This window comes from Triturus cristatus, chromosome 7, assembly GCF_964204655.1.
Source record: "Triturus cristatus chromosome 7, aTriCri1.1, whole genome shotgun sequence".
Lineage (NCBI taxonomy): Eukaryota > Metazoa > Chordata > Amphibia > Caudata > Salamandridae > Triturus > Triturus cristatus.
Window position 1 is genome coordinate 327,149,107 of NC_140590.1, and position 26,711 is coordinate 327,175,817.

Consider the following 26,711-nt stretch of genomic DNA (forward strand, 5'->3'; position numbering starts at 1 on the left):
CACAGATTTGCACATTCGCCAGGTCTAACTTTGTAAACTTCTAGTCACAGGGCCTGACCTGCAGTGCAGTCCATCCTGTTACCTGGAGCACACCTCACAACTAGCAGAGAGCGGCAGAGCGCAGTGCAATGCGATATCAGGGTGTCAGCACATTCAAGACTGTGCACATAGTTAAGATCACACAATTTATAAAAATCTAAGCTGTGCGTACAAGTTTATCATTTTATTTGGCGTTCTCCTGCAGTTTGACTTTCCGAATTCGATACCTTTTACACTATATTTGGGATAGTCAGCAGCACAGACAGATATGAGCCTGCTCCTTCAGACATGATCGAATTTGCAATATAACATGAACAAAAATAACATTTCAAGCATGACTCATATCGTCCGTAACCTTTTCAAGATAAATACATGGTACATTTGTTTTCTCTCTGAGCTCACAGATTGGTCAATAAATACATTGTATATTCTTTTCAAACAAAACAAGGCCGTAAAAAGTTAAAGTTTGTTAGTGCTTTTTGATATAAATCTCTTGATTACTTCATTTCAAGACAATAGAATGTGTGCACATGTATGCAAAGAAAACTATGGGCATCTCAGTGCGGAAGTGCTGGTACCTCAGTCAGGCCTTGCCTTCAGGTTATCTGGGAAGCTAGGCTTCATCCGGAGGGTCCTGGCAATCCTGAGAGGAGCTAAACCCCCCAATGGTTTTACGGGGCCATGGTAAACTTTGCAGGTCTGGAGATGTTGGTGTCCTTTTATCAAATTAGTGAATGGGTGAAATACCACTCAAAAATATGCAAGAATCATTGCAGAAACGGAAATTCATGTTATTCCCGTCTGGGGGCGGGGGTACCAATACGATCCCTGCAAGTAACTCCCAGAGGAGGTAGAATAGAGACCTGACTTGTAATGGTCCCCAGAGACAGCACACGATGGACTCTTTCATTGAGGAGCAGGCCACAGCTAAGGCTCAGAACTTGGCAATGTTGGACTCCAATGCACAAGTTGGGAAATGCAATGCGCAGACCAGCAGCGCATTGAATACTCCCAGGGCTGACGTGGAGGGCTATGTGTCTTGGAATGCCCACCTTTCTTCCTTCTGCATTTTGCCCTCATACCGTAGACTTCACCAGCCATACAAAAGGAGGGGAAGTTGGACTTCTTTGGTCAACTTGTTCTGCTCGTCAAATTTGAAAAAATGCTTACATCTCTGAACAGTGCTGGAGATGTATAGACTTATGTATGTATGTATGTATGTATGTATGCATTTATATACGGAGAGGTACTTGTATAGCAAAAGCCTCCTGGAGAGCAACAGATGCTTGAAAGTCAAATGATCTCCTACCCAGAGCTCCTTCTTTTCAAGAAGGGAGGGCATAAGTAAATTCCCATTGTGTGAGGAAGGTCGGGCTTGTCAAATAGGCATCTGTGCCTTCTCACAAGGCACGTTTAGATTATCGACTGTGATACATCATCAACACCGCCCCTGCCCTTCGACTGCCTTATGAGCCATGGAAATATTGATGTCTATCCAAGGTGAATCTATGACATGGATTCAATTCATTCTCCATGTTCTCCTGTTCCTGGTATGGTTTGAATTCCTTAAGTACCCTCAACATTTCCAGGTACATAGTGTCTCTGTTTGCAGGGATATGCTTCTTTTGTGTTCGACCAGAGGACTTGTAACAATACAGAATGTTGTGAATCGCAGACTGACTACAGTTGGGAGCAGGTTGATGTCTGCAGCCTATATATTTTTTGTGGATTATCATCTGAATAAAGCACAAGCACACCTGCACCGGTCTTTCACTAGTGATAATTATTAAAATGGTAATATAGTCCTATAGGTGTTTAATTAGTGAAACTGTAGAAAAAGTCTCTGCTATCTTTCGTATATGATAGTTTTATCATATTCTGGAAACTATTGAAATGGGAAAGTATACACCCTATTCAGAAATTAGTAAAACTAATGGGCATGACAGAGATTCTACCTGACATGGGATAATTTCTCACAGAACAGTGTGGCTAGAGGTCCCTTACAGCTGGTGCAGTCTCCATTCACTCCCCTGCAAAGGCAGTGCTGCACCGACGCATCTTGGACGACAGCCATTCTGACCTGGCCTACCAATGCTTAATGGAGTCAAGCATGCACTGCGGCACCAGGGTTTATTTACAGAAGGATATGACTGATGCAACCATGACTTGATGGTCTACAGACATCACATCAATACTTTATTTAAAAAGTAAGATGTAGGGTTCCCAAGGTTCTTCCTCAGGGTACACGTCTGATCAAGATCCTGAGTTAATGCAGATTGTATTTATTGAGGTATCAATGTTTATAAGTTGAAAGACTGCAAGGCACCCAGGCTCAGAAGTCCTCCACTTATCTTCTGTTAATTAGTTCTGCAAAAAATACTTTCTGGTGTCACCTAACAGTCTGCAGTTTGATTAAAGCCCTAAATCCTGTAGAATATGGCCAACTGGGAGATAATGAGTAGTGACTAAAAATGTATTTTCCAATCACGGACTGTTTCAAGGCTTACGGCTCTGCGTCGGGTGATGAATTTGGAAATAATTTAAAAAGTCCATAATCCTATATAGTCTGCTAGATTGTCTGAGTATTCGATCATGACCTACCGTTCTCACCACTTCTTGCAGACCCTGTGAGACTCACACTAGGATGGAGCCAATTCAGTTTCACATCCATGAGGGTAAAACACTTGCTGGTTGAACCTTGCTGTCCAGTTTTTTGAGCGAAGACTGGAACTAGTTAAGAGTAAATGAACCTTCAAATATTAACATGATCTTGTATATTTTACCCTAAATATACATATTGTTATTAGAATATGTTGTTTTTGGAACATTAATGAATTAAGTGTCACTCTACATAATCTCTCAATTGCCTCATATCTGCTAGAGTTTTTTTTTTAGAAGTTGATGGACTGAAATCACTAGGTCTCTTTCCGGCTCTAAATCGATGTTTCAAATATTGAATTTAATGCCTTTCGTCTGAAAAATCCTCTGAAGATTTTAAAAGATGTCAGACAATGCACATTACAGCAGTGGTCAGTATTTATAAACTGAACTGCCCACTTTAACAGTTTGAACAAGCGGCGTACAATGTTGAAAATGAAAGAGACAACATGCAGCACTGCAGTGGTCCTTACAGGGCTTTTTAGAGGGAGTAAGTACCTGTGTTCATAAAGTTATGGAATTAAAAAAATGACTCTTTATCATTACCTTTCACCCATTTTATGTCTTCTAAGAGACAGCTGTCCCTGAGCAGTCCTTGGTATCTGAATACAAATTTCCTCCTTATACATTAAGTTTGTGTTGGAGCAGGCTGTGACAATGATACTCATAAAAAATTGAAGACAACATTCAAAGCTTGGTTGAAGTTAAGTGGGCTTGAATAGCGAGGTTACTGTGTTCCCAGCAGACCTACCGCATTCCGTAACAACACCAGGAACAGTCACAGCAGCTAGTGTGCTCCCTCACCACTCACCTTCCTTTAAGAGGGGAGAGATCGGCAGGAATTCCCATCCAATGTGGGAGGAACGCAGCATCATAATGGAAGAGTTTCAGGAATGGCGAATCTGGCAAGGTGAAATCAGAAAGATAGATGGTCATACCACCGGCGAGGTATCCTGCCCAGAAGCCAAAGGTGCCTATGGTCATGATGGTGTGGTTACAGTGGGCGAGTAGGGCAAAGTCATTTCCTGGTGAAGACTCAATGCCATCACCCGAGAAGTAGACATCGCCTTTAGAGTTGTCAATGTTGTCCTTGCACCACTGCATCCCATTGCTGGTCACCATGAAGACAGGCTCCTGGTATGTCTCTCGGAAATAAGCCATGGCCTTCTCCAAATAGCCTTTGTCAGCGATAACCCCTTTCCAAGTATTGGGCATGACATGGACATAATCCCCTCTACGTACGTGAATTCCAATGTAGGTCACATTCTTACGATGACCCTTCACCTTTTCCAGGTAATTGTTGACCTTCTCTGTGATAAAGTCATGGAAGGTGAACTCCTTTAGGATCTCATCATGAATGTGATGGTAGAAGGTCCATGAGCAAGGATAGCCGGTCAACATCACATTCTTCACTTCAATGTGTTTATACTCCTCCGACATCCAGTCGTGAAGCCAGTACTCAGTCCAGGGAATTGAATTATATTCATGCATGTTCAGCACAGGAAGTGAGATCTTAAAGATGGGGCTGAGAAGGTCACGCATCTGTGGCATTATGTACGCCGGATGCCCATTGATCTTGGCCAAGGCATACAAGGTGGCATACTCTCCCATCTGGTTTCCCAGCCGCCCATCGGGTCTTATGGTCCATACCCCCATCTCTCTTTTGCATGCAGTATTGCAGGTCTCTTCTTTCACATGCGCAGGTGAAGCTTCAATGTCTTTAAATATGCCTTTTTTCAGCATTACAAAAGAGAAACGCGTCTGCACTCTGTACATGAATGCCACTGCTCCTGTTACAAAGACTGATAGTAAGAGGAAGCCAAACTTGCGTTTCAGGTACCATTTCTCCATTCTTGGTTGGTCCCTTGTATTCTGGTTAAAGAGTTCTGAAAGAAATGAAAAAAAGAAGAATTCACATCAATTAATGTAGATCCTGCTGTTTTGGTTGAGTATCAACATATGTGCATTTTTGCATTGCCCCCACGTTTATTGCAATTGGTGTTTTATGTCTTTGTTTTAATCTAATAATTATATAGAAAAAAACTATCTTTGAAATGCATCAAAGCACTATCCATAGCATGGTCCAATATGCAACATGCAGGAGATCATTTTCCCCAGGTGTACATTATAAGGATACTGCAAGTCACTGAGAGTTCTATGACCACATAAATGCATGAGGGTGACGAACGATTGGAATTCCCAAATGACAGGCCATATCCTTGTAATTTACCCAGCCATGGGTATTCGATTTCATGTAATGAGTGCTCTGGATACAACTACCATGCACTTTGAGACCTCACGTGGCTCTGCTGGTCACATGGCCTCTGCCGGCTCCACCTCCTATGCAGGCGCCAGTGCGTCCATCTTCTTTCAGATTAAGAAGCTGCTGTGCCCTTTGCAGAGGGTTTCTCCTCCCAGAGATCAGAGAGGGGGTTGATGGGGACCATCACACTCGCAGCACGAGATGCCCTTGTACTGGGATGTCACTAACTGCTTTTAATATGCAACTGACTAGTAATTTCCTTTCATATTTTAGGTGTATTGTTAGTCAGAACACACCTGTAATACGAAAGTACTCCAACCCATGTTATGCACAAATGACAGCCTCCCACTGGTTATATGTTGACACCCAGGAAGGAGCAAACCCTTTGCATTGGTAGTGGTGGAACAGGGGACAGGAAAGAAGGAACTGGGAGGGCGGATCAGCAGTTTAAATGCCCAAAATCAGAATTAGGCTGGGGTTAGGTGTGTAGTACTAGGAGATTTTAGAGTTACTCTGGTACAGGCCAGGTGTGCTTAGGTGCAGTGGTAAAAGGAAGGTATTGATGGCTGTCCCCTAAAGACATTACAGTTTAACTCTAAGTCAGTGTTTGCTGGCTGCATATCTCCTACATATGAGACACTATCCAACTTAGAATTGCCTTTTCTCTCAAACCAGAGACTTCTGTTAGTTGCTCGCCTAGTGCCAGTAAGTACCTCACAAAAATGGATCAAAGCCCATTATGTAATTTAACGTCCTTCAGCATCTTACAGGTGACACTGCTGATCAGTTCCAGACTGAGTCAAAGCACCTGCAGTGCACCATGCTTGAACTCCGCCATGTTGAGTTTTTCTCAAGCATGGCTCGCCAACTTTAAGTTGGCAAGCAAGAAAAAAAAATGAGCACTAGACCGACTCCCGTGAGATTTCTTAACACGGGTGGTCGCGGCACGTCGCTACCACTCCTTTTGAGAAAGTTGCTGCTCAGGTTGTGTAAGCTGCCACTCAAGTATAAACTCTACTTGAGTGGCAGACAGAAGCAGCATCCTCTGGCGCGCCGTGTGGTGCAGTTCGAGCTGATTTTACAGCATGAGACAAGCTCCTGGTGCTACAAATCTGCGTGAACAGCGCGACGGACAGGAATTCCGCCGCTTGTGGAACTTCAGAAATTTCTCGCAGAATTTTTAGGTAACTCTGGGGAATTCCACAAACTAAAACTCTGTGAGTTACACCCACCCCTAAAATGTAGCTGATTTGCATTGTGATTGACCATGGGTCCTGTGCTGTCAATCTGTGTGCGCTAACGTGAAAATTCATTTCAAGTTAATTTTTTTAACTGAGCTGACCATTTGCATACATTTTGAGCATGAAATGCATATTTTGTTTGGATGTGGCGTTTGAAGGAAGAGCATCACTCTTCCATTGTCTGCAATCTCTGCTGGCTGCACCACCCACCCACAGTATCTCTACTGTTTTAGGAAAAAACATGTAAATTCATTGGAGAACTGCTAAATTTTGTTATTGGCAGGTACCACTATTTTTGTTCCATTTTTGTTTTTCACTTTTGTTTTGTTTGTTTCTGAATAGTCCGTAGTTTGGAACTAGCGGGAAGGCGGGGGCGATAGGCAGACTCATGTGGGATTAATGGATAATGGAAAAGTATGAAGGAAGGAGCCCTGGTTTTATATACATATCCTCTTTTTCATTGCTCTTTTGAGGATTTTCTTTAGATTTGTCATTATGCTGTGCTGTTTTGCTGTCTAGGGATTTAATTTGCTTTAGGCCATGGATCTATGTTTTTTAATTTATTCCTGTGATTGAGATTTTTTATTGTTTTAGGGGCTTGAAGATGGTCTTGTATTCATGCCAAATGTTATTTTTTGCCTGCATGTGCCCGTTGGTGGCTAGTGTTGGGGTGTTTCAGTCAGGACGCCCATGTTACCAGACATTTTCATTTGTTCCCAGCTACCTTCTTCCCCATGTGCTTGCCTGTCATTTTCTGTATTTGGTTGATTGGTTTTCCTTTATGTTTTCTTTATGTTTTAAATGTATTTTGCAGGGGTGATTTTTGTCTAGTGCATTAAATGCTGTTTGCAGTTGACGGATTCTTAAACGTTATTTTAATGTGTTCTTTGGTGTTTGATATTTGTTGTACTAGTATTTGTTTTCTTGGTTGAACTCGTTTGTACATTATTGTTGCTGCATTATTTGTGGTGTGTCAAGAGCCACAAAAAGACTCATTTGGGCCTGGGTTCATGTGAAATCCTTTCCCTGCAATTCTGCAGGGAAATCAGTGCTGTGCATAGTTACACACTGGGTCTCCTTTCAAGGGGTTAAACAAAGGTTAGGCGCTGGTCTTACCGCTGCTGAAGCTTTTCAAGGCATTCACCAGCATGCAACGTTTGCATTGTTGATGGAGAAATCATATACAGACCCCAACATTTTGAAAGAATGTAATAACAACGTTTATTAATGACTTCCACCGTAAGGTCTCAGCATTGGATTCATAGTCAGAGCCATGGATACTCTATAGTCCTACATTTTGCTCATTACATCAACCTAATCGTGCAGAAAGAAGGCTTAATCAACAATAAACTGGTCACCCGTTGCAGGATTTACACTTGTTTCTGTCATTCCTTCAAAGCCCAGAAGCCGCGGAGTATTTTTCAGTGTGCTAATAGAGTTCCTGTAAAAGTCTTAACAACTCAACCCATTAGAACTCCATATTCTACTTGCTGCAATGCTGGTTGGAACATTACAGGCCTATCAATGATTACATACTACACAGCAGAGGGGATTCAACAGCCAAAGCCATGCCAGGAGTAACTGACTCAAATGCTACTGGCTTTTGAGATTTTGACACAGGAAGTCAGCAAGGAGGATTTTCCAATGGGCCAAGTAATTGCACTGTTGCTTATGCCTTAGTACAAATTTAAAAGGTGTACCAGTCATACAAAAATTTCAATGAAGAACTAGTTGCTTTAGTCAACAGCTCAATCATTTGCGTGAACAAAAATCAAAAGTTGCAAAAAGAGATTGGATCCAAAGTACAGAAAAGGGCTATATAGTTTTGTTTTCATTAGTGAATGTCGCCATTTAAATAAAAAAAATCCCAGGAAAGTGAGTGACCTATATGATAAACAATTGCAGCTTCGAGGCCCTAGCAGAACTGACGTTCTGCCTTCAACCTTTGGAGATTGTGGTGGTGTCTCCGAGTTCAGGAACATGTCACCACTGCAGCAGTGGTACCCACTGGTGTTAACACAATTGCCTGCTACTAAATCTACAGCACTTACACCATCACTTTCACTTCCAAAATTTGAAATGACTTGGTTTATGAATATCCTAGGACTTAAATCAAGTGCACAGGTGCAAGCTTCACTAAAACAGACAATGTCTGCAACTATGATAATGGAGAATAAGGTACAAGATTACCTGGATGAAGAGTCTGTGTGCTTTGGTGTGGGAAGAAATAGTAACCAGAACTCAGTCTTACATGTCCTCTCGTTAGTGTATCCTCAGTGGGTGCTTAGTGCGGCTGGGGCAATTATCATGGTTAGTAGGACCATTCTCCATCCTCAAAATGTGGAGAGACTAATAATGTTTAAAATGGATAGAAGGTTCGTACTAAAAAACCTATAGAGCTCCACAAGACACACTCATGAATTTCTCTGGTGTCACTAGGGGGACAATTCATCATCCTCCAGGTAATCTCCCTGAATCTGAGCGTGAGCTCTTCTTTCTGGATTAAAACAAAAGAGGCAATAAAGCAACAGAAATGGCCAATGTAAAACAAAAACAGAAAATATATTCGGTGTACAGTCATGTAAATAAAAGCAGATGGACCAGTGTGTATAAAGCAGCTGTACAGTAATGGAGGATACAGCCATTTTGTCATGGTGACTGAGTGGTGAAAAGCGACAAAGATAGAAATCCAATTCAACCTTAGGGTCAACTGTAGACTTTATAGTGTACAATCAATTGTATCAGCAATGGCTGCCTCCAGACCATTCCTTGAAAAAACAAGAGTCCTGCCTCATGCATCTAACCTTGCATTCTCATGCCCAGCTGTAAGTGAAGATGGAAAGTACTGCTCAACTTATGTATGTTGCATCCCTGGGACAAAAGAGACGCAGGATTGAAACCACACTTGGTAAAAGCAGCCTTTTCTATTAGATATCCTTATTGTCATTTTAAACATATTGCACAGTAGAACAATGCACAATAGTAGCCACAGATGTTACAACCGAGCAGGCAGGTGGTGAGCAATGCTTGTGATGTGTATTATTAAACTCATACTGATGGAACCAAATGTCCAGTGCAGCATTGACCATCTATACACTTTAATACCATATTGTGCACTACGGGTACTGTTCAGCCATTAGAAACACATAAGACTCCCATATTGTATAGAGTGGAAAGAAAATCAAACAAATAGAACTATAAGTGACAACAAAGGCCGGTGGGGTGGTACAGCTTCCATAGTGATGAGGAGTAGGCTACCAGAGCGAGGGTCCAGGATGGGTAACAGAGTTAGGGACAGGTGTCCTACTGTTTCAGCAGGCAACCTTATGTGTATATGTGTGTGCATTTGTGCAGCCTCATGCGGTTTCGCCATTGGAACCATTGGGACCAGGGGCTTCATAGGGGCGTGCTCCTTAGATGCCCCCTCCAGTCATGTGTACCCTGTAAGGAGACCATTTAATTGCAGTTTTGTGCTCAGTGTGGAGATGCGTCATCTCTGGGTAGATCTTGAAAGGCCACAAGCAGTGAATCCCACCCCTGTGAGAGGGGACGCTTTCTCAGGCCCCTGGCCACCTCTTGCAGAAGCACATTGTACTTCACCCCTTCCCATGATTGGCACCATGATGATGCCTGGGGCAGAGCATTCGATTTCCCGTGCGTAATCACCAGGTTTTTGCCACCACCAAAGCAAGATCTAAAATACAGGCTGCAGGCCTAGTCTTCTGAGTGTGGCAGAAGAGCCCCAGTGCACAACCCTCCCAACTGTTGAGGATGTCATTGCATGTGAGGCGGCCAAGATGTGAGGTAACTGCCTGCTAATAATAAAGTGAATGGGATGGGCAAGTCCATAGCATATGAAGTATGCGGCCGGTTGCAGCGTGGGCATGAGTCATCCGGAATAGGGAAGGACTCATTTAGTTTGGTAGGGTTAAGATAAGCCCTATGTAGTAGGAAAAATGGTATGAGCTTAAACCTTGTGTTCCTAGTCACTTTAGCATGGTATGCCAGGGTATGCCAGGATTCTGGACCACTCCTCTGCGAGAGCTCTGCCAAGATCTGCCTCCCATTTAGCCGTCATGCCAGACAGGGGCATACAAGTATGCTCACCAGGGCCATTGATCAGCCAGGGGATGAGATATCTACCTTGGCCCATGACATGCAGATTATGAATCACCGCATTTGCAGCGGTGTCTCCACACTTATGCCCCGGTCTGAGCGGAGCACCCTTGTACGTCTGTAAGTGACCAATAAGTATATCATATTGTTAAAAAAACTCTGCAAAGGAGAGAAGAGCACTGCCATGAAGGAAGTCACCAAGGGATGCCAATCCCACTGTCGTCCATCACTCATTCCGGGTGAGTGAGCCATGAGCTGCAGTACTCTTCGAAAGCATGCTTGTGTCACACTAAGAAAACAAGGGGGGAGGGGCGGTCAAATGGTGCATCTAGGTGAAAAAAGAGCTGAAGTGTTTCTACGTGTGGTGAGCCCGTTAGTGCCACCGTGCGTGCCAAGGGAAGGTCAGAAATCCAGCAAACCCATTGCTTCTGTGATGCCAAATGATAATGTTTAAAGTTCGAGGCCCCCCTTCCTCCTGATCCATTGGTGCCACATCTTTCCTGGTGGCACCCGGTGGCAGGCATTACCCCTATTTAAATTTGCCAGCAGGGCATGTAATGAGGTGAAGAATGACTGATTTAGGAGTATGGGCTCTTACGTGCCGTAACCGTGCAGATCATGTATGAGGGGGATGCCACAAATCTCACCTCTTTTTTCCCCCACGGTATTTCTTTATTGACTTCTCTGCTTTGATAACAATTGCCACAAATTATGCAGTCAAAATATTGAGCATAAGGGGCATGATAAATGGGTGCAATTTTACAAGTCATACCGTACTGTTAAAGATAATACTGGGGTGTTACTTTATAAAACCCTTAATATTAGAAATGTTTTAAAACTGAGAGTAGAATATCTGTGTAGGATGGAGAAGGTACAAGAAGTGGGGGAGAGAGGACAGCAATGCTCTGTAGTAAGGGGAAAGGAGTATCCTCCGCTCCAGAAGATACACTACAGGTTAAACCTTTAGTGGGGATTATAAAGGGATTTTGCCTCATGTGACCACCAGTGGGTGTCAGTAGTGGAGTTACCCATATCTTGGTGGTGAGTGTATTGGGCGATGGGTTGCATAGACCAAAATATTATAGAAGATGGTACTCAGGGTGTCCTCGGGTCTGTTTTGGCTTCCAGAGTGTTCAGGTAATCCCCCAGCGCAAGGGAGGGGGAGACATGGTAGTTGGCCCCGGGCATTGGAAGTGTGTCTAAATGTCTGCGTATGCACCTCTCTTTAGGTTGAGTAGCCAGTTCCTTAGTGGGGGTGCTTCCAGGCCAGGGAAATTCGCCGCTTGGCCAGTGCTAGGGCATGGTCAATAAATGTATGCACATTGTGAGTGCGTGAGAGCCCTAATTACAGTGTGGTACCGCCCTGGGAAATTGCCTTCCCTCTGTATCAGATATTTGAGTAATAATCCCCTCCAAGTATTCCGAGATTATTGGACAGTGCCATATCTTGTGGCTAAACTATGCATTGACCTCATGACACTGTGAACATGTGCGTATGCATTACTTGAACATGCTGTCTATCCGCTGGCACATCAAGCACATGTGGTGTACATAGTAAGATTGAAGATACTTGAGGCAGGCGTTACAGGATTTAGTTTTAACTGTCTAGAGTCATCGTGCCCACTGTGCGTCTGTAAATTCCTGACCAATGTCCAATGACCAGCGCACCATCAGGGCTGGGTGTAGCAGATCCGTCGCAAGTTGTAGAGCAGTGTAAAGGCAGGTCACCGCATGTCTGGCTCGCCCTAGTGTAAGGAGTGTTTGAGGTACTTGGGAAATGGTTGGCATATCATGTGTTCTGTCCCAGATGATATGCAATGTGTGCGCTAGTAATGCTTAGAGAAAGTAGTTACCAGTGTGCAGCCTATTTATGCCGACCAGATCATTTAACTGTCTCAGCAAGCCATCTAAAAATAGGTCTCCCCAGCTGTAGAAGGCCAGTCCCCTGCCATGGGTGAGTATCAAATCTACATAGGAGGCTATGACAGCCTGGCATCACCCATAGTGATAGGATGGGAGCGAAATGCGCCTGCCCTCTCCGAGTACAAAGACCCGTTCTCCAGCTATATCTGGCTGTGTTCATTAGTACGTTTCCCTTGATCGCCAGGGTTGTCAATCCAATCCCAGCAGCCATTCCTGAATGTCATCTGTGAGTGGTTCTGAGAGCCCGTTCCCCAACTCCTGGGTACAGTCCCTGGCTAGCCAACGTGCCGGCCATTGAAGTTGAGCAGCTATATAATAGTTTGGGACTCACCCCCCCCCCCTTATCTAGAGGTGCATATAATTTGCAAATGTGCACTCTACGTCTGCCGGCCCGCCAGATAAGGGTGATTAGTAGGGACTGCAGTCCCTGAAAGAACCCTCTCTAAGGATCACCAGAATATCTAAGAATTAAAGTAGTCTAGGAAGAATTAGCATCTTTGAGATAGCTACCCATCCCATAGTGGATAATGGTAGGCCACACTAAAAGGGTATTGAGGACCTTAAGCTGGTGAAAGCTTTTCCTAGAACCCCCAAATATCTAATTTTCTCATATGCACGTGCAAGGGAGGTGGCCAGTAGTAATAGTCCCTGTGGGGTGGTACTGGTGTTAGTCAAAACAGATTTGACTTGTCCCAATTGATACACAGGCCTGACATCCTGCCAAATTCCTCTAACAGGGCAATTAAGTGAGTCATGACTGTGTTGTAGCGCAAGCGTGGTAATTGGTTTTATTATTTAACGCTTACTCTCCTCACTACTGAAACTGTACTGGGCCCTTTACGATTAGACAATCTCCAATATTTTCATTTACCACAAAGGCAATGATCCTCTGACAAATCTTCCTCCGCCGATAGGAGTGGTGGAAAATAGGGTGTTCGAACACCTCGTCAGCTGTCCAATGAAGACCATTCAATTGACAGCTAACCTACACCTTTGAGATCAGATTTAGGTATACCAGTCTTAAAACCATACTGTGGAAATTAGGAATAGCAACAGGAAGACCCAACCTCCTGAAGAAGTTAAGTTGGGGTAAGAATATTGCAGACCAAAAGCTCTGCAATAGCAACACAGAACAAGAAAAGTGCTACTTGATGTTCTGACAGAGTTTGCTGTAATTAGTAAACACCATAGTTTAAATGGAAGAACCAACAGAACTCAATAATAGACTCAGACAGATATTAGATTAATTTGGTTATTGTATTAAAGATTCAAAGTTCATTGCCACAAGCAATCTCTTGAGAATTTCAGTTCAGAGTTTCACAGCTTGTAAAAACATTTAGGCAAGCTTTATCAGATGATTATTATAAAATCAATTTGCAGAGTTACAAAGTTCCCCTACCATTAGGGCAGCAGGATAGTTTGTTATCTAACAGCTAAAATCCTACACGAAAGAGGAAAGGGTTTAGATTTAAAGTCCATTAAGGGCGAGTCAATTAGCATAAACAAGGAAATAAAATGAAGTGCAGTTTGGAATGGTTCTTCAGAAAAGATTTCAGCCCATCAACTCTGCCTTTAGCTTCAGCAAAGCAGTCAAAGTAAAAAGATATTCCCAGAAATCGATCAGCATCCGGGTCTCAGAGCAGGACAAATAAGAATGGTATCTGCGACAAAAAGCAACAAGCATTTACAATGCAATGGTCTCGGCATTGGTAAAGTTAGAGCTATTGGCATTGCTCATGACATTATTTTTGTTTATGTTTTTGTTTTTAAAACATTTAAAGAAACGGCATTGTCATGAGCAATGCCAATAGCTCTAACTTTACCAATGCCGAGACCGTTGAATTGTAAATGCTTGTTTCTCCTCTCTCCTGAAAGCAGATGCGCGCTTCTCCTTGACTTCACCCCCGTCCCCAAACAAACAGCGTACCCACTCACCTATTAGCGCCGCATTTTCTTTTACTTTCCTTTATCAGTATTTTGACAACAGTATGCCTCCTTCACATACACTTGCACATAATCAAAAGTGCAATTAGAAAACATAGTCACTGCGCTGTGCGCTCCACAGAAGCGCCAAGGTCTGGAAGACCATCTATTCCGACTACCTTTCTGAACCACTGAAAACCTCGCACTGACCCCTTGAACTTCAACTCCAGAGTCTCAATCGTGGCCCGCTGTAAACACATACAGGCGACTCAATAAAAGTTTGCGTTATACAAGAGCAATATCCTACACCCAAAAAATAGAAACATCAAAACTTGAAATAGCAAACATGCGGAGAGAATGCAAATTTAAGATTAAGTAAAAAACGTGAAGAAAACTAGAATTAAATCGCTGTCACTGATTACTTTAAATTTTTTCACATTCATTGTTCAAAAATCGCTTGGTGTTTTGCATGCACTGTGACATTGGGGAGCGAGGAGGTAAAGGGGAAAGGTCTGCACCGTGCAGAGCAAAAACGGCCAAAGTGGCCATGTCATGGACCACGGTAGGGAGCTCAGGAACAGGGTCTGAAAAGTAAAAGGGTGACAGCGGCTGAGTTTGATTTAAGATGATGTTAAATACCTCCCCGAAGATGCTGAGCAAGGAGGACACCTGTGCCTCGCGACATATAACCGCCTCCTCCAATGTTCGGAGCTCGGCCTCGGAGTATCCCTGATGTTGAAATGCCATGGCTCTTATGTCTTGCACAGGGAAGGTTCAGGCACCAAACGCATACCGCATCAACACACGTGAAAACTCAACGCCGGTGCGTCCTTTCAAAGCCAGGCGGGCTGACAGCTCCGGAAGCCACGCGAGACTTCAAGACCAATCTACCCCCCCACCTCCTACCCTACTTCCTCGCATCACGTGCCATGCATGGGCGGTGCGAATCTCCGTGCGATTGAAATTAAGGAGTGATTTGAGTAAGTAGTCGTGCCTTTCCTACGGTGGTACCAACATCAAACGTTGCTACCGCAAGAGCTGTCCGACGTCGAGTTATGTCATTCCTACTCATTAGAAGTCTACTGACGAAGAAAAGCTCTTAAATTTAACAGGAGAATAATCCGAAATAGACATAGAATTGAGACCGAGCTTCACATGATCAGTTCCAAGATAGAAAGGAAAAAGGGACGAATTACGTAACTTTTGTCTGGTCATAACAGCCATCTTGAAGTGGCCAGTAAAGAAGCTTTTCTGGGTAGCGTGAGTAGAGGAACAGCAAACATTGCCAAATTTTCAGATCACTTATGTGTGACATTCTCATAATTTCAGTGTAATTATGAGTGTCATTCAATTACTATCAGTGGCACTTTCTCGAGAGCAAAATCAAGCGAAGGCGAGAAAAACGTACATTTCAAAAATTACACCCATTTGACCTAACGAGAAACAGTCAGATCTTGAAACTGTTGCAGAGCATCTAAATGGAAGGACCCTAACCTAGTGCCCTTATAAACTGATCATACCGTAAAACAATTGTGTAACTGTGATATTAAACAGTAAACATGTCTTTCAGAGTCAGTACTTAATTAACGTTTTTTGCACATATTCAAACACACGCAATTAAATACAAACAAGTAAACAGGAACAGGGCACCGGAAGACACCACCGCCTTTCTCCGAGGCACAGCAGAAATGCCTCGGAGAAAGGGAGCGTCCTTTTCGGATTCGGGGGCGTGTTTTGCTCTTGTCTCCTCCCTGAGACTTTTCGCAAAAAACACGCCCCCGATCCGAAAAGGACGGGGCATGATTGGAGTGACGGGACCTCTTCTCCAATGGCTGGCCAGCATTTACTAGGCCAGCCAATGGAGAACAGGGGATAAGAGGGGCGGGTTCAAGCCCCTCTTCTCCCAAGTCATTATCTCTCGCGAGCGAGACTGCGCAAGCGCAGGCATCGCTAGCCGAGACCTAAAAATCAATGGCGTCTGCGATGCCCCTCCTCTGGGGTTTCTTCTTTTATAAAGTCTGCAACATTGTTCCTGTGAAGTAGCAACACACCACCATCGAAAGACTATCATATGTTCAGCTTCACATTATGTCACCTTGGTCAAGAGAATTGAGAGATTTGGAAGTCTACAGAAATACCCTACTACCACAAATGTTCCCAACATTTATATAAGTGTATCATTTTCTAAATTCACATCACAAAATTAGTTTTTTACTTTTTATAAACTCTAGAATCTCTAGTATTATTATGCAAAGTTTCAGGATTGTATCTAGTTTCTACATGTTTTTGCACCGACATTTGTAAATGGTGCATTCTGACTGAAAGCATTAGAAACAGAAGGCTACAGCATAATTTCATCAATAATCGTTATTAATCAACATGTTCCTACAAAATGTATTAGTGCAACTAGTTAAAATGTATTAATATGTGTTAGTATTGCTTTCTATGTATGGTTTCTTCATCTTGCATTTTAAAGTACACTTTTACGGTGCTTCTACCAAACTTGTCTCAGTTTCATGTGCTGCTGTGTCTAAAGAGTGCAAAGTGTACTTTCAGCTTTTTGTGTTCTCAATCAGTAAATATGTTGTGTATTGTGATTTTTAAAAATCTTGTCTCATCAACTGGTATATGGTCCCAAAGGTAAACCAGGGCACCATCTGCATACAGAGAAATGATGTGCTACTTACCTTCCAGCTGTATACCCCAGTCAGGTCTTTTCGCTCGCAGAGCACAGGCCAACAGTTCCACTGCCATAGCAAAGAAAATGTGGGAGATCGGGCACCTTTATGAGTACTATGATCTATGGGGACTGAGTCAGGGGCATGCATCATGGGAGCGTGCCCAGTCCATTATCAGAAACAATCTACACAAATTTAGTGAGGTACTCCGCCCCGAATAAATTAATTTGTATCTGGGTGAACTGTTGATTGTGCTATCGGGATCAGTCTATTTGCCAATATTTTCCCTAGGATTCTATAATCCGTGTTTAACAGTGACAAGGGATGATATGATCACATGAGTAATGGATCCCTACCTGATTTGAGTAGTACTGTCAGAACCGCTTCCTCATATAGGGCGGAAGCCGACTCTCTTTTTGAGCTGCCTCGTACACTTGCAGATGTATGGGAACCTGGCATAGAACTCCACAGGGAAGCCGTCAGTGCCCGGTGTTTTACTCCTGGCCATCTGAGGAATCTCCTCAATAGTAAGTGGAGTTTCTAGATATAAGCGCTGCAAGGAGGAGCTTTGCGACAGGTGGAGGGTGGTCAAGTGTTCCTCAGTGTAAGGTATCTCTGTTGCCTAGGGAGCAGAATACAGCATGCTTTAGTATTCCTGTATGTGTGATACATCCTTGCAACATGCGTATAGCTGCCATCAGGGGTCTAGGTACCTTCCAACGAAGAAGCCAGGTGAGGATGCTTTATCTCCCTACCTATGTTGGGGGGCCATATATTCTCTGTAGTGTAGGGTAGAAAACCATGTTAGGGTCTCTGTATGGTCTGTTTTCGCTTGGGCCAACTGAGTGACACAGGATGGATTGGATACTGAGAGCTATTTTGGAGTTCAGATTTTAGCTTCTAAGGACGTCACCTCCATTTTAAGTGCCAACTTACTACCATATGTTGTCATAATGGCTAGCCCACGCAGCACCAACTTGAACGCCTCTCATTTAATCGGAGTGGCAGTGCCCATGTTTTCCCAAAAGTAACTGTCCACTGCATCCCCCAAGGTCACCTGGTTCATTGAGTCCCGAAGCGCCCTCATCCTCAAAGTGCCATTTGGGTATAGCTGCCCGTGCTAGCATGAGTAGTTGTGGGTTATGAACCGAAAGAGTGCTTCCCAAATACTCGGTCATGCTGTCTCTGAAGACTAGGTCAGCAGTGCAGTAAATAACATTGATTCTGGTGTGAGTTCTATGAGGTCCAGAGGAAAGTGAATATTCCCTGATCGTCGGATGGGCTAGGTGCCATATGTCAGAGAGTAGTATGTGGGAAGCCCAGCATTGGAAGTGCCTTGTAGTTACAAAGGATTGGGCCCCTATCACTGGGAGGGAAGAACTGTTCATGTCTATATCCGGTGTGCTATTGTAGTCTCCACACCAGAGGCATGGCACAAGTGTAGTTGTAAGCAGTGTGGGTGTCAGTCAGTCAACGAAGGTTGCTTGGTTGGTGTTGGGGGCCTGTAGACCCACCAGAGCAAATGGCAACCCATCCCTCAAAAATCTTTTTTTTTAAACTCTTTTTATTGAAAAGCTCAATAGACAGTACAATCACATTTGCCAGTGCATGCACATCGGGTGTCCTTTTACATTGGTTATAAGAGGAAATGACAAGGTGAGGTACAATAAGCAGCATTTTCAGTCGACTGAGGCTCTCCCGGCTTCTATAGGGCCCTCCAATGTCCCCCACACCTTCTCCCATTTCTTTATGCATCCTCTGCTTTTATAGACGGTTTCCTCTGCTCTCTGGCACCAATCTGTGTCTTTTTCCCAATCAGTGACTGAAGGAGGGAGTGTCGCCCCCACACCATAGCAATGCCAATATTGCGTTTCATGACCCCCGCTGCCAAGGTGAGCCAGATGGTGATGTATTTGGGCGACACTGTCTCACCCCCCCCGATGATAAGTAGGAGCCATTTTGTGTCTAGCGGCACGTCTGTACCCACAACTCTGACCATAGTTGCCATGACCCTGCGCCAAAACTGCGCGATTTTAAGACATTCCCATAGAATGTGAAGAAAAGTTCCCTCACTCTGGCAACCTCAGAGGCTCTGCGCTGATGGAGCCCTACCAATCTTATGCAGGAGCTTCGAAAGGATAGTAGGAGCAATGCAAAATCCGGAGCTGGATCAATCTGAAGCACACTCGCAATGCTACCTCCCTCTGGACCTGGAGTGCCTCTTGCATCTCCCCATCGTCTATGCTGCCGAGGTCGTCCGTCCATGCGGCCCTTAAGGTTGTCAGCTGGTCCGGCAAATTATTCATCAATTTCCAGTATATTGTTGAGGTTGCTTTCTCGGGGATAGGGTCTATTAATAATCTATCCTCTAGGGGAGAGTAGTCAGACAGAAAGGTGTCGCCCTTCAACTGAGTCAGCAGTGCATGTCTAAGTCTTAAATAATTGAACCTTTGAGTCTCAGCCAGCTCAAACTCCCCATGTAGGTCTTGAAACGAAAGTGGGGCTTCCTCCTTCCATACATCCCCAAGTCTATCTAGTCCGATCGTTTTTCAGTCTGCAAACCCTTGGAGCGAGGCTACTTCTGTCAACTCTGCACTAGCCCACAGCAGCGTTCTGTTAGTCAGTCAACTGTTCCACCCGAGGGAGGGGGGCTGCGTTGTCCCCCTCTCCATATTGATTTATTTCGACCCCGGGGTGGGGTTCTGGAGCCTGTAAAGGTTGGGGGAGGAAGGGCGCGCCCCCATTCCCTTATATAATATTTTGGCCCTGGGGGGTGGACTCCCCTGGGCCTGTAAAGGGTAGCGGGAGGGGTCACATGCCCCCATCCTGTTAATATAACAAAGCTTCCTCAGATGCCTTTTTTGTTTAAAATCCCACAGGATTGCTGCAATTTTTGCCAATTCTTTTTTTTTGGGCCCCAGGTCCGTCCCCTTTGGTCCCTCCCTTAGGGCATTGGGATATCCCTACCCTGCCCCCTTATGTATTTTCTTTAAACATGTTCAGGACAAAGGACTAAGTCCCCAAGTCCTGTACAGGCTGTCACCAACATTTTTCTCATGTTACTGGCAGACAATCAGAGAGCTTGCTCCCGCAGGAGTCTGACTCTCGTGGAACGGAGAGGACCCAAGGGAAATAAAGCTCCCTTGGCCAATCAGAAGGCTCTGTTATAACTGGCGCTCTTGCAAGACTCTCGCAGACTCAATCGTCCAGAAATACAATTATTTTTTAACCTTTAAATTCTCCAAAACTACTGAACGGCTTTACCCCAAATCACAAAATGCAGAATCTGCAGACCAAAATCCAGCTTCCTGCCAAATTTGATGTAATTTGGTTTTGCTGTTTTTGCAGTATCCCTTCTTTAAGAAGTCTATGAAACTTCTTGGGGATTTTGCGTTTTGGGACCCTCTCTTGTCCTTGCCCCCACTTGATTGATCACACCATGCACAAAATATTCAAAAAGTAGCACCTTTTTGGAAAGTTTCATGGAGATTCGTTAAACGAGGACAAAGTTATTAGCAACACAAAGAATGTTTTTCCTATGCAACAGTTGTACAAAGTATAACTATCATGTGGTCATGCGGTGACTGCCACTGGATGATTCCTCCTGAGGGGATACCCACCGGCAGTGATAGAAGAAGCGATAAAACGTGCCTCCACGAAACCTAGAAATGAAGAGCTGGTACCAAAGGTAGCAACAACGAAAGGTGAAGATGAGAAAAATTCGACTGATCATTGACAATAACATTCAGCACAAAGAGGTCAGAAAAATAAAGCAAAAACACTGGAGAATCCCAAGGTTAAAACCTGATGGATTATCCAAGCATAACGTATAGAAAGACTGCTTCCTTGGGAGGTATCTTAACCAAAAGTCACTTCTCTACCCGAACAAGAGACAAGGCTCAATCAACCAGGCTTTTGGAAATGAACCAAGTGTAATGCCAGTGGACAAGGAATACATCAAAAAGAGTATAGATTGCAGGATGGAAAAATAGAAAAGATAAAAGAGCACATTACCTGCAACACTGACTTCCTGGTCTATGTTCTACAAGGCCCATGTAAGAAATAATATGTAGGAAGCACCATCAATAAAATGAAATTAAGAGTACTACAGCACCTACGAGTTATCAGAAATCGAGATTACTCATATCCAATGGCAAAACCTGTTTGAGAAGAACATCAAGGGGAAAAGAAACACTTTCAATACTTTGTAATCAAACAGATGAAGAAAAGTGAAAGAGGGGGTGATAGAGAACTAGTGCTGAGAAGGATGGAATCAAGATTAATAATCTCAATGGGAACTGAATTACCAATGGGCGACAATTTAGATGCAGAGTTACATGTACATTTATGAATTACATCACCATATCCCTCCTCTGCAGTCTAGAGAGCTCTGGGATCTATTAAATGCAACATCTCTGGAAATTTCATATAGATTACATCAAGTGCAATGGCAGTCTAGGACACTTAGAGAGTCATCCATTTCGAAAAATGACACATGATGTAATGTATGTGGCATACTTAAGCACTGGTAATTATGCATATACCAGTATTTTATTCATATATTGAACAGAATCTTAACCTGATCTTCGGTTAACCAATGCACTCAAGCATTTTATGATATATTGACAGTAGAATACACTACTCAAAACAGCTAATTTAGCATTTTGAAGTTGTAATAGGTATCTCTTGTCATAAATTGTACTTTGCAATAGAGGATTACTGTCATGTCATTGACTTTGAGCAGCAATGTTCGTTTATGCCCAAGCACTTTATTGAGCATTATCTGTAAACATGTTAGAATGTATGCAATGAGCACTTTACACAATATTGTCAGTTATAGTGAACAAAATAAATGCTGACATTCAGGCACATACAGTATATACGTAACAGTGCCACATTGAGATATTGATGACAGTTCCAACTTGATCTTCAATTGACCAATGCACTTTAACACTTTATAAGACCCTGACAGAAGCACATACTACCCTAAAAACCTTTTATAAGATTTTGAGGTTCACAATAATAACTTTCTGTCATAAACTGTAACTTGCACTTGAGGATTGTTGCAATGCCTATGTCTTGAGCATTGTTATTCATTTATGCATTAGCACTTTATGGGTATCGTTTATAAATCAATTTTATAATTTACATAATATGCTCTTAGCACTTTACCCAAATACTGGTACCTACGATCTATGACCATTGTTACTATTTGCATAAAGGATTATTATTTGCACTAATGATTGATAACACACTTGCACTTTATATAGAAATCTTCAAATGGTTTGAAGAGGTTGTAACAAACATTTCTTCAACCTTTTTTATTATGTGTTGACAATAAAGGTCCCCTACATCTGCCAAAATATATTCTGAAAACAAAATCCCTCCCTCCCCTACATGGAAATATTATCTGTTTAGCCTCCCCTGTATTCCCACCTCCCTCCCCAATGCTCATTTGTTATTATCCTCCTTTACTGTTCTATGGTTGTTGGAATTTGTCCAACATGTAAACTCTTGCATTGTATACAAAGAATAATTATGGGAAGCTTAGTACTTTACTATAACAATGCAAGCATTGTTTCAAAATGCTGCCTTAATTGCAAGAAATCTATTAAAGCCGTATGTCAACATCACATACTTTACAAAATGAAATGTAAACATATTCTAAAAATAATCTTTGCAAAGACAGTGTGGAAAGTGCATTCATTTTTGCTGATGCCACCAATGTATTATGGCTCTGAATGACCGCTGTTTACTGTAAAGAAGGGCGGCTCATTTCAGAGCCCTAACGCTTTGGTGCCATCCAATAAATGCACTCATTGCACCAAGGTGCCTGCACCCACCATCTTTGTTGCAAAGAAGCGGTGAAACAAAATACAGGCACAGACACTCTGGTGTGAAAAATTGAAGATTCTGGTCGAAGGCTCCGGCGGGACATCATACTACTACGGAAGACTCAAATCACTGCCATCTTTCACCAGCAAGTCACATTATGGAGATGGCTTATCATATCTGTAAAGAAAGTTGCCACTGAATTCTACATTAATTACTTATGCTCCTAACAATGATGACCCTGACTTTTCGCCCTCTCTTAATAAAGTGATCTCGGATTTGCCCAGTAACATTGGAACAATTCTGAGTGGGAAGCACCGAATTTTGATTAACATGTTTAATCCACACCCTTAATTATAGACCGCATCCCTAATAGGGGCCCCTCCCCACACTTTTTCATCCCACTTACAGCCCTGAGTAAATATCGTACTTACCCACTGAGCTCTCTGAATACAGCTTATTTGACATGGATCTAGAACTCATCCAAGCCTTTCACATATGTCAGGAACACTGAATACCAACACAACCTGAACAGCAAAAGGGAAAAAAATAATAAGGGTGTGATTCCACACAGATTGTTTATGGCAATTGTGCCTTCGTTGATCACTTGTGCTTTTAGCATTTTGTAAGTATAGCAGTAGGAAGAATTGTAAATGCCTCGAATCTCCAATCAGTGTATGAGATTATTGCAGTCAGAAAGAGCTCACAATTATGATGGGAATATACAATAATGACGTGCTTGGAAAATTGTGACCATATTAGACTACACATAAATTATCTAACATGAAAGAAACAAAGTTGTGAATGTTTCTGCCGGAAGTAACGTGGAAGCATAACTTACATGTATAATAAAATGTTTTGTAACTCCAAGGTAATTCGAGTTGAATGAGCGCAACAGGTTTAGAAAGCAGAACTGTTACCCCAGTGAGTGTGCTGGCTTTAAAGGACTGGAGGGGGGCAGAATGGTTGTTGAACGACTAGGTTTTCAGATCTTGCTGAAAGATGACATAATTTAGATGTTATGGAGATCAGAAGGTAGTGAATTCCAGTGCTTGGCTGCATACACTGATTAAAGAGAAGGAAATAGATACAAAGGATGTAGGCGTATAAAAAACTAAAGTAGGAAATGGATGTAGTCTGGTGGGTTAGTCATTACTTTGTAAGAAAACATGTAAATTCTAATCTACGTTTCCCATACTTGATCACATTTTGCGACCCTAGAAGAAAATCAGTTTAGTTCTCTTTTTTACGTATTTGCCAACACAGAGAGTACTTACAAACAGGAAAAAAGATTGTTACTCAGTGCTCTATAAAAAGCAGGCAATTGTGAGCTGCCCTAGAAACACCTACTGGCCCGCCTTTCGTTAGTCACGTCTACTCGCCTGTTCTAGACTACAATATCAGCTTCTCCCAATAGTCACCTTGGAAAGTTCTAGAATCATAGGGGTGGGAGGAACTCCCAAAGTTATATTCAAACTTCGTTAGATTCCACTGAGTTCTGCCAATGGGTGGAAATGAGGGGGGGGGGGGGGGGTAACGCTGCTTGCACAGCAATTTAGTGCCAGTGGGGCAAGGAGCACTAAAAGATGTGTGGCAACGGCGCCATGCAGTGGGAAAGAGCATGCGGCCATTCCAGTTGATTTTGCTGCTGTTTGATTAGAAAATCTAGCAGCAGCAAAATTACTTGATAAACCGCACTCTGACATGGACCTTTTGCAACTGCCCACGTTAGAAAATCGCACTTGGGGACGCCAAATCTCGCTCACCAGCTTGCATTTCTGGAGCCTCGCGCTAAATAAATTGCTCCACGCTCTGAATGGTGGAATTTGTCCAGAGCTCCATATTACAAAAGTAACGTGGAATTGACAGATTCTGCCGATTCCATAGGCAGAATCATTCCCCCACCCCTAGTAAAAAGGTCCTGTAACTAGGGGTCAATGATGAGTGACAGATATACAAACCAATTTAGAGTAAGTGACCATTCTTGGATAATATACAGAATATTCTTGAAGTACTTGAGTGAATTTAGGTTATGGTTTGGTGTGCATACAAGGTGTAGAACTATGAGTACTGTTCCATAAGCTTCCCATAGGAGTTTATGCTTCGAAAACTGCCCAGAGGTTTATAGCTCTTGTACTGTACAACAGTGCCAGATTCTACTGCCCACAAGCAAAAGAACTTCATTTATAGCCTCAAGTACAAAGTGCTCATAGGTACCACCTTTCTACACTGCCCATAATTGACAGCTCTTTATATTGCCCACCATTACTAGATGTGATAAAGCTGCTCTTATGTGTGATTCTCTATATGTGGCGCTCTATTTGGCTTTGTGTTTGTGCAAGTGGGACATGTTATATCTATATATGTTTTACACATGTCTCTTGTGTGTGTGCTGCCTTCCCTCTTTATTGTAATGGGTTTGATGTACCATGGAATGTTGAGAGATCTTATAGTTGTGTCTGTGGCAGATAGCGTGAGGGTGGTGTAGTGTGCCTGGTTTGAGGGAATCACCTTGACAGGTAAGGGTTTATCTCCTAACAGATGTACCAAGCCTCATCATCTCAATCATAACTCACATTTTTCTCTTTGTATTTCCATCTCATTGTTCTGAACTGTTTATTCATGCACGTTATTTTTGCTCAGTTCATTAAGGTGACATTGTTTTCAGTTATCAAGCTTCAATATGCAGTAACATTGGGAGCAGTGAGACTCTTTTTAAAGCATGGCACAAGTTACCACTTCATAACTTAGGGGCTTATTTACAATTCATGTGTGCCACCAGAACATCACTTTTTGTGATGTTTCCGTGACCCACAGGTCTTAGCCATATCTGCACGGCCTGCCATGGCTTTTCATGGACTTATAGATATGGAGTAGGGCTAAGTAGTGCAAAATGCACTGTATCTTGTAAATAGGGTGCATTCTTGTTCTTTCGAATTGTCATAGGGCAGCTCAGCAAAATGACTTGCGGCGCTGCCCTACCCCAATTCTTTGTAAATATGCCACTTAGTGAAAATAAGTAATGGGAGTAAATATTGTGTTTCTGGTGCACTGAGTTTTGGGCACCGGGGTGGGTGTCAGAGCTGTCTGAGCATTACGCAGGTGTTGGTGAGGAGGTTGCGAATAAGGGTAGGTGCCACAGTTATGTGTGCATATTGCAAACTAAAATGTGTAGAATACCAAGGAATAAAGGGCATAGTTTATAATGATTGTGTGTGTGATGTTCGTGGACTTGTACCTTGAACTTTAATGTGCAATGGTGACATAAGTGTTCCCTGAGTCTTGGGGTATGGCCTGAGGAAACCCTGTATGCATTGTGATACAGAGTGGTACCCCTGTTGAGACATGATAACAAGATGTGCTATTTGACTTGGGGTTGAGTAGGTGGGATTTGATAGCCCAGTTGAGTTGTTTTTCACACGATCCTGTGTGTGAGAAGGGGTTGAGATCGTAGATTTGTGGTACCCCTGTTAAGATGTTATACACAAGACATCATGTGTGAGTTGTTGGGCTTGAGTGAGTGTGGTGTGGCATCCCTATTGATTTATGACTGCAATGTCTGCAAGATGGCTGGTGTGAGTCGGGGTTATCCTTATTAAGACATGTTGGTAAGATAACTACATTTGAGCTGGTGTTATTCAGTTGGGATGCATTACAGCGGTTTAGTTATTATTGCCTGATACACTGCATGATGTGGGCATAATGAGGTAGTCATATTCCATTTTGTGCACAAGATTCATTTTGAGCATGTCACTCATCAAGGACAAAAGTATGTTTGCATAGTTCACAAGCCATCCTTTTCTGTGGGGTACGATTTATCAAGTAGTTTTCAATCCTCATTGTTTTTCCAAAGTCTTTGGTTCACCATGTGACTCGATTTTGCTTAGTAGAGCTGTTGCATGAAAAATGCCACTTTTCATATCATACAATGTATCCACTACAACAAGTCACCACTTTTGCATCCACTACATTGATTTACTACCACAACTGTATCATAACAATGTAAGGAATATTACAATAAGGTAAGTTACAACACAT

The 26,711-nt window shown here is 42.9% G+C and overlaps 1 protein-coding gene across 2 annotated transcripts in view; it reads right to left on the bottom strand.

Annotated features, from left to right (window-relative positions):
- Positions 1-208: 208 nt before the first annotated feature.
- Positions 209-26,711, bottom strand: part of LOC146809589 (galactoside alpha-(1,2)-fucosyltransferase 2-like) — a 372,181-nt gene continuing 345,678 nt past the window's right edge. Inside the window, exons 3-4 of one of the 2 annotated variants that reach the window (XM_085616433.1) lie at positions 23,108-23,200; positions 209-4,583 (exon numbers count right to left, since the gene is read on the bottom strand). In XM_085616433.1, coding sequence (XP_085472559.1) covers positions 3,505-4,583; positions 23,108-23,156 — 1,128 coding nt within the window. In that variant the 5' untranslated portion in view covers positions 23,157-23,200 and the 3' untranslated portion in view covers positions 209-3,504. The remainder of the gene's footprint in view (positions 4,584-23,107; positions 23,201-26,711) is intronic. The other variant, XM_085616432.1, reaches the window with a different exon arrangement.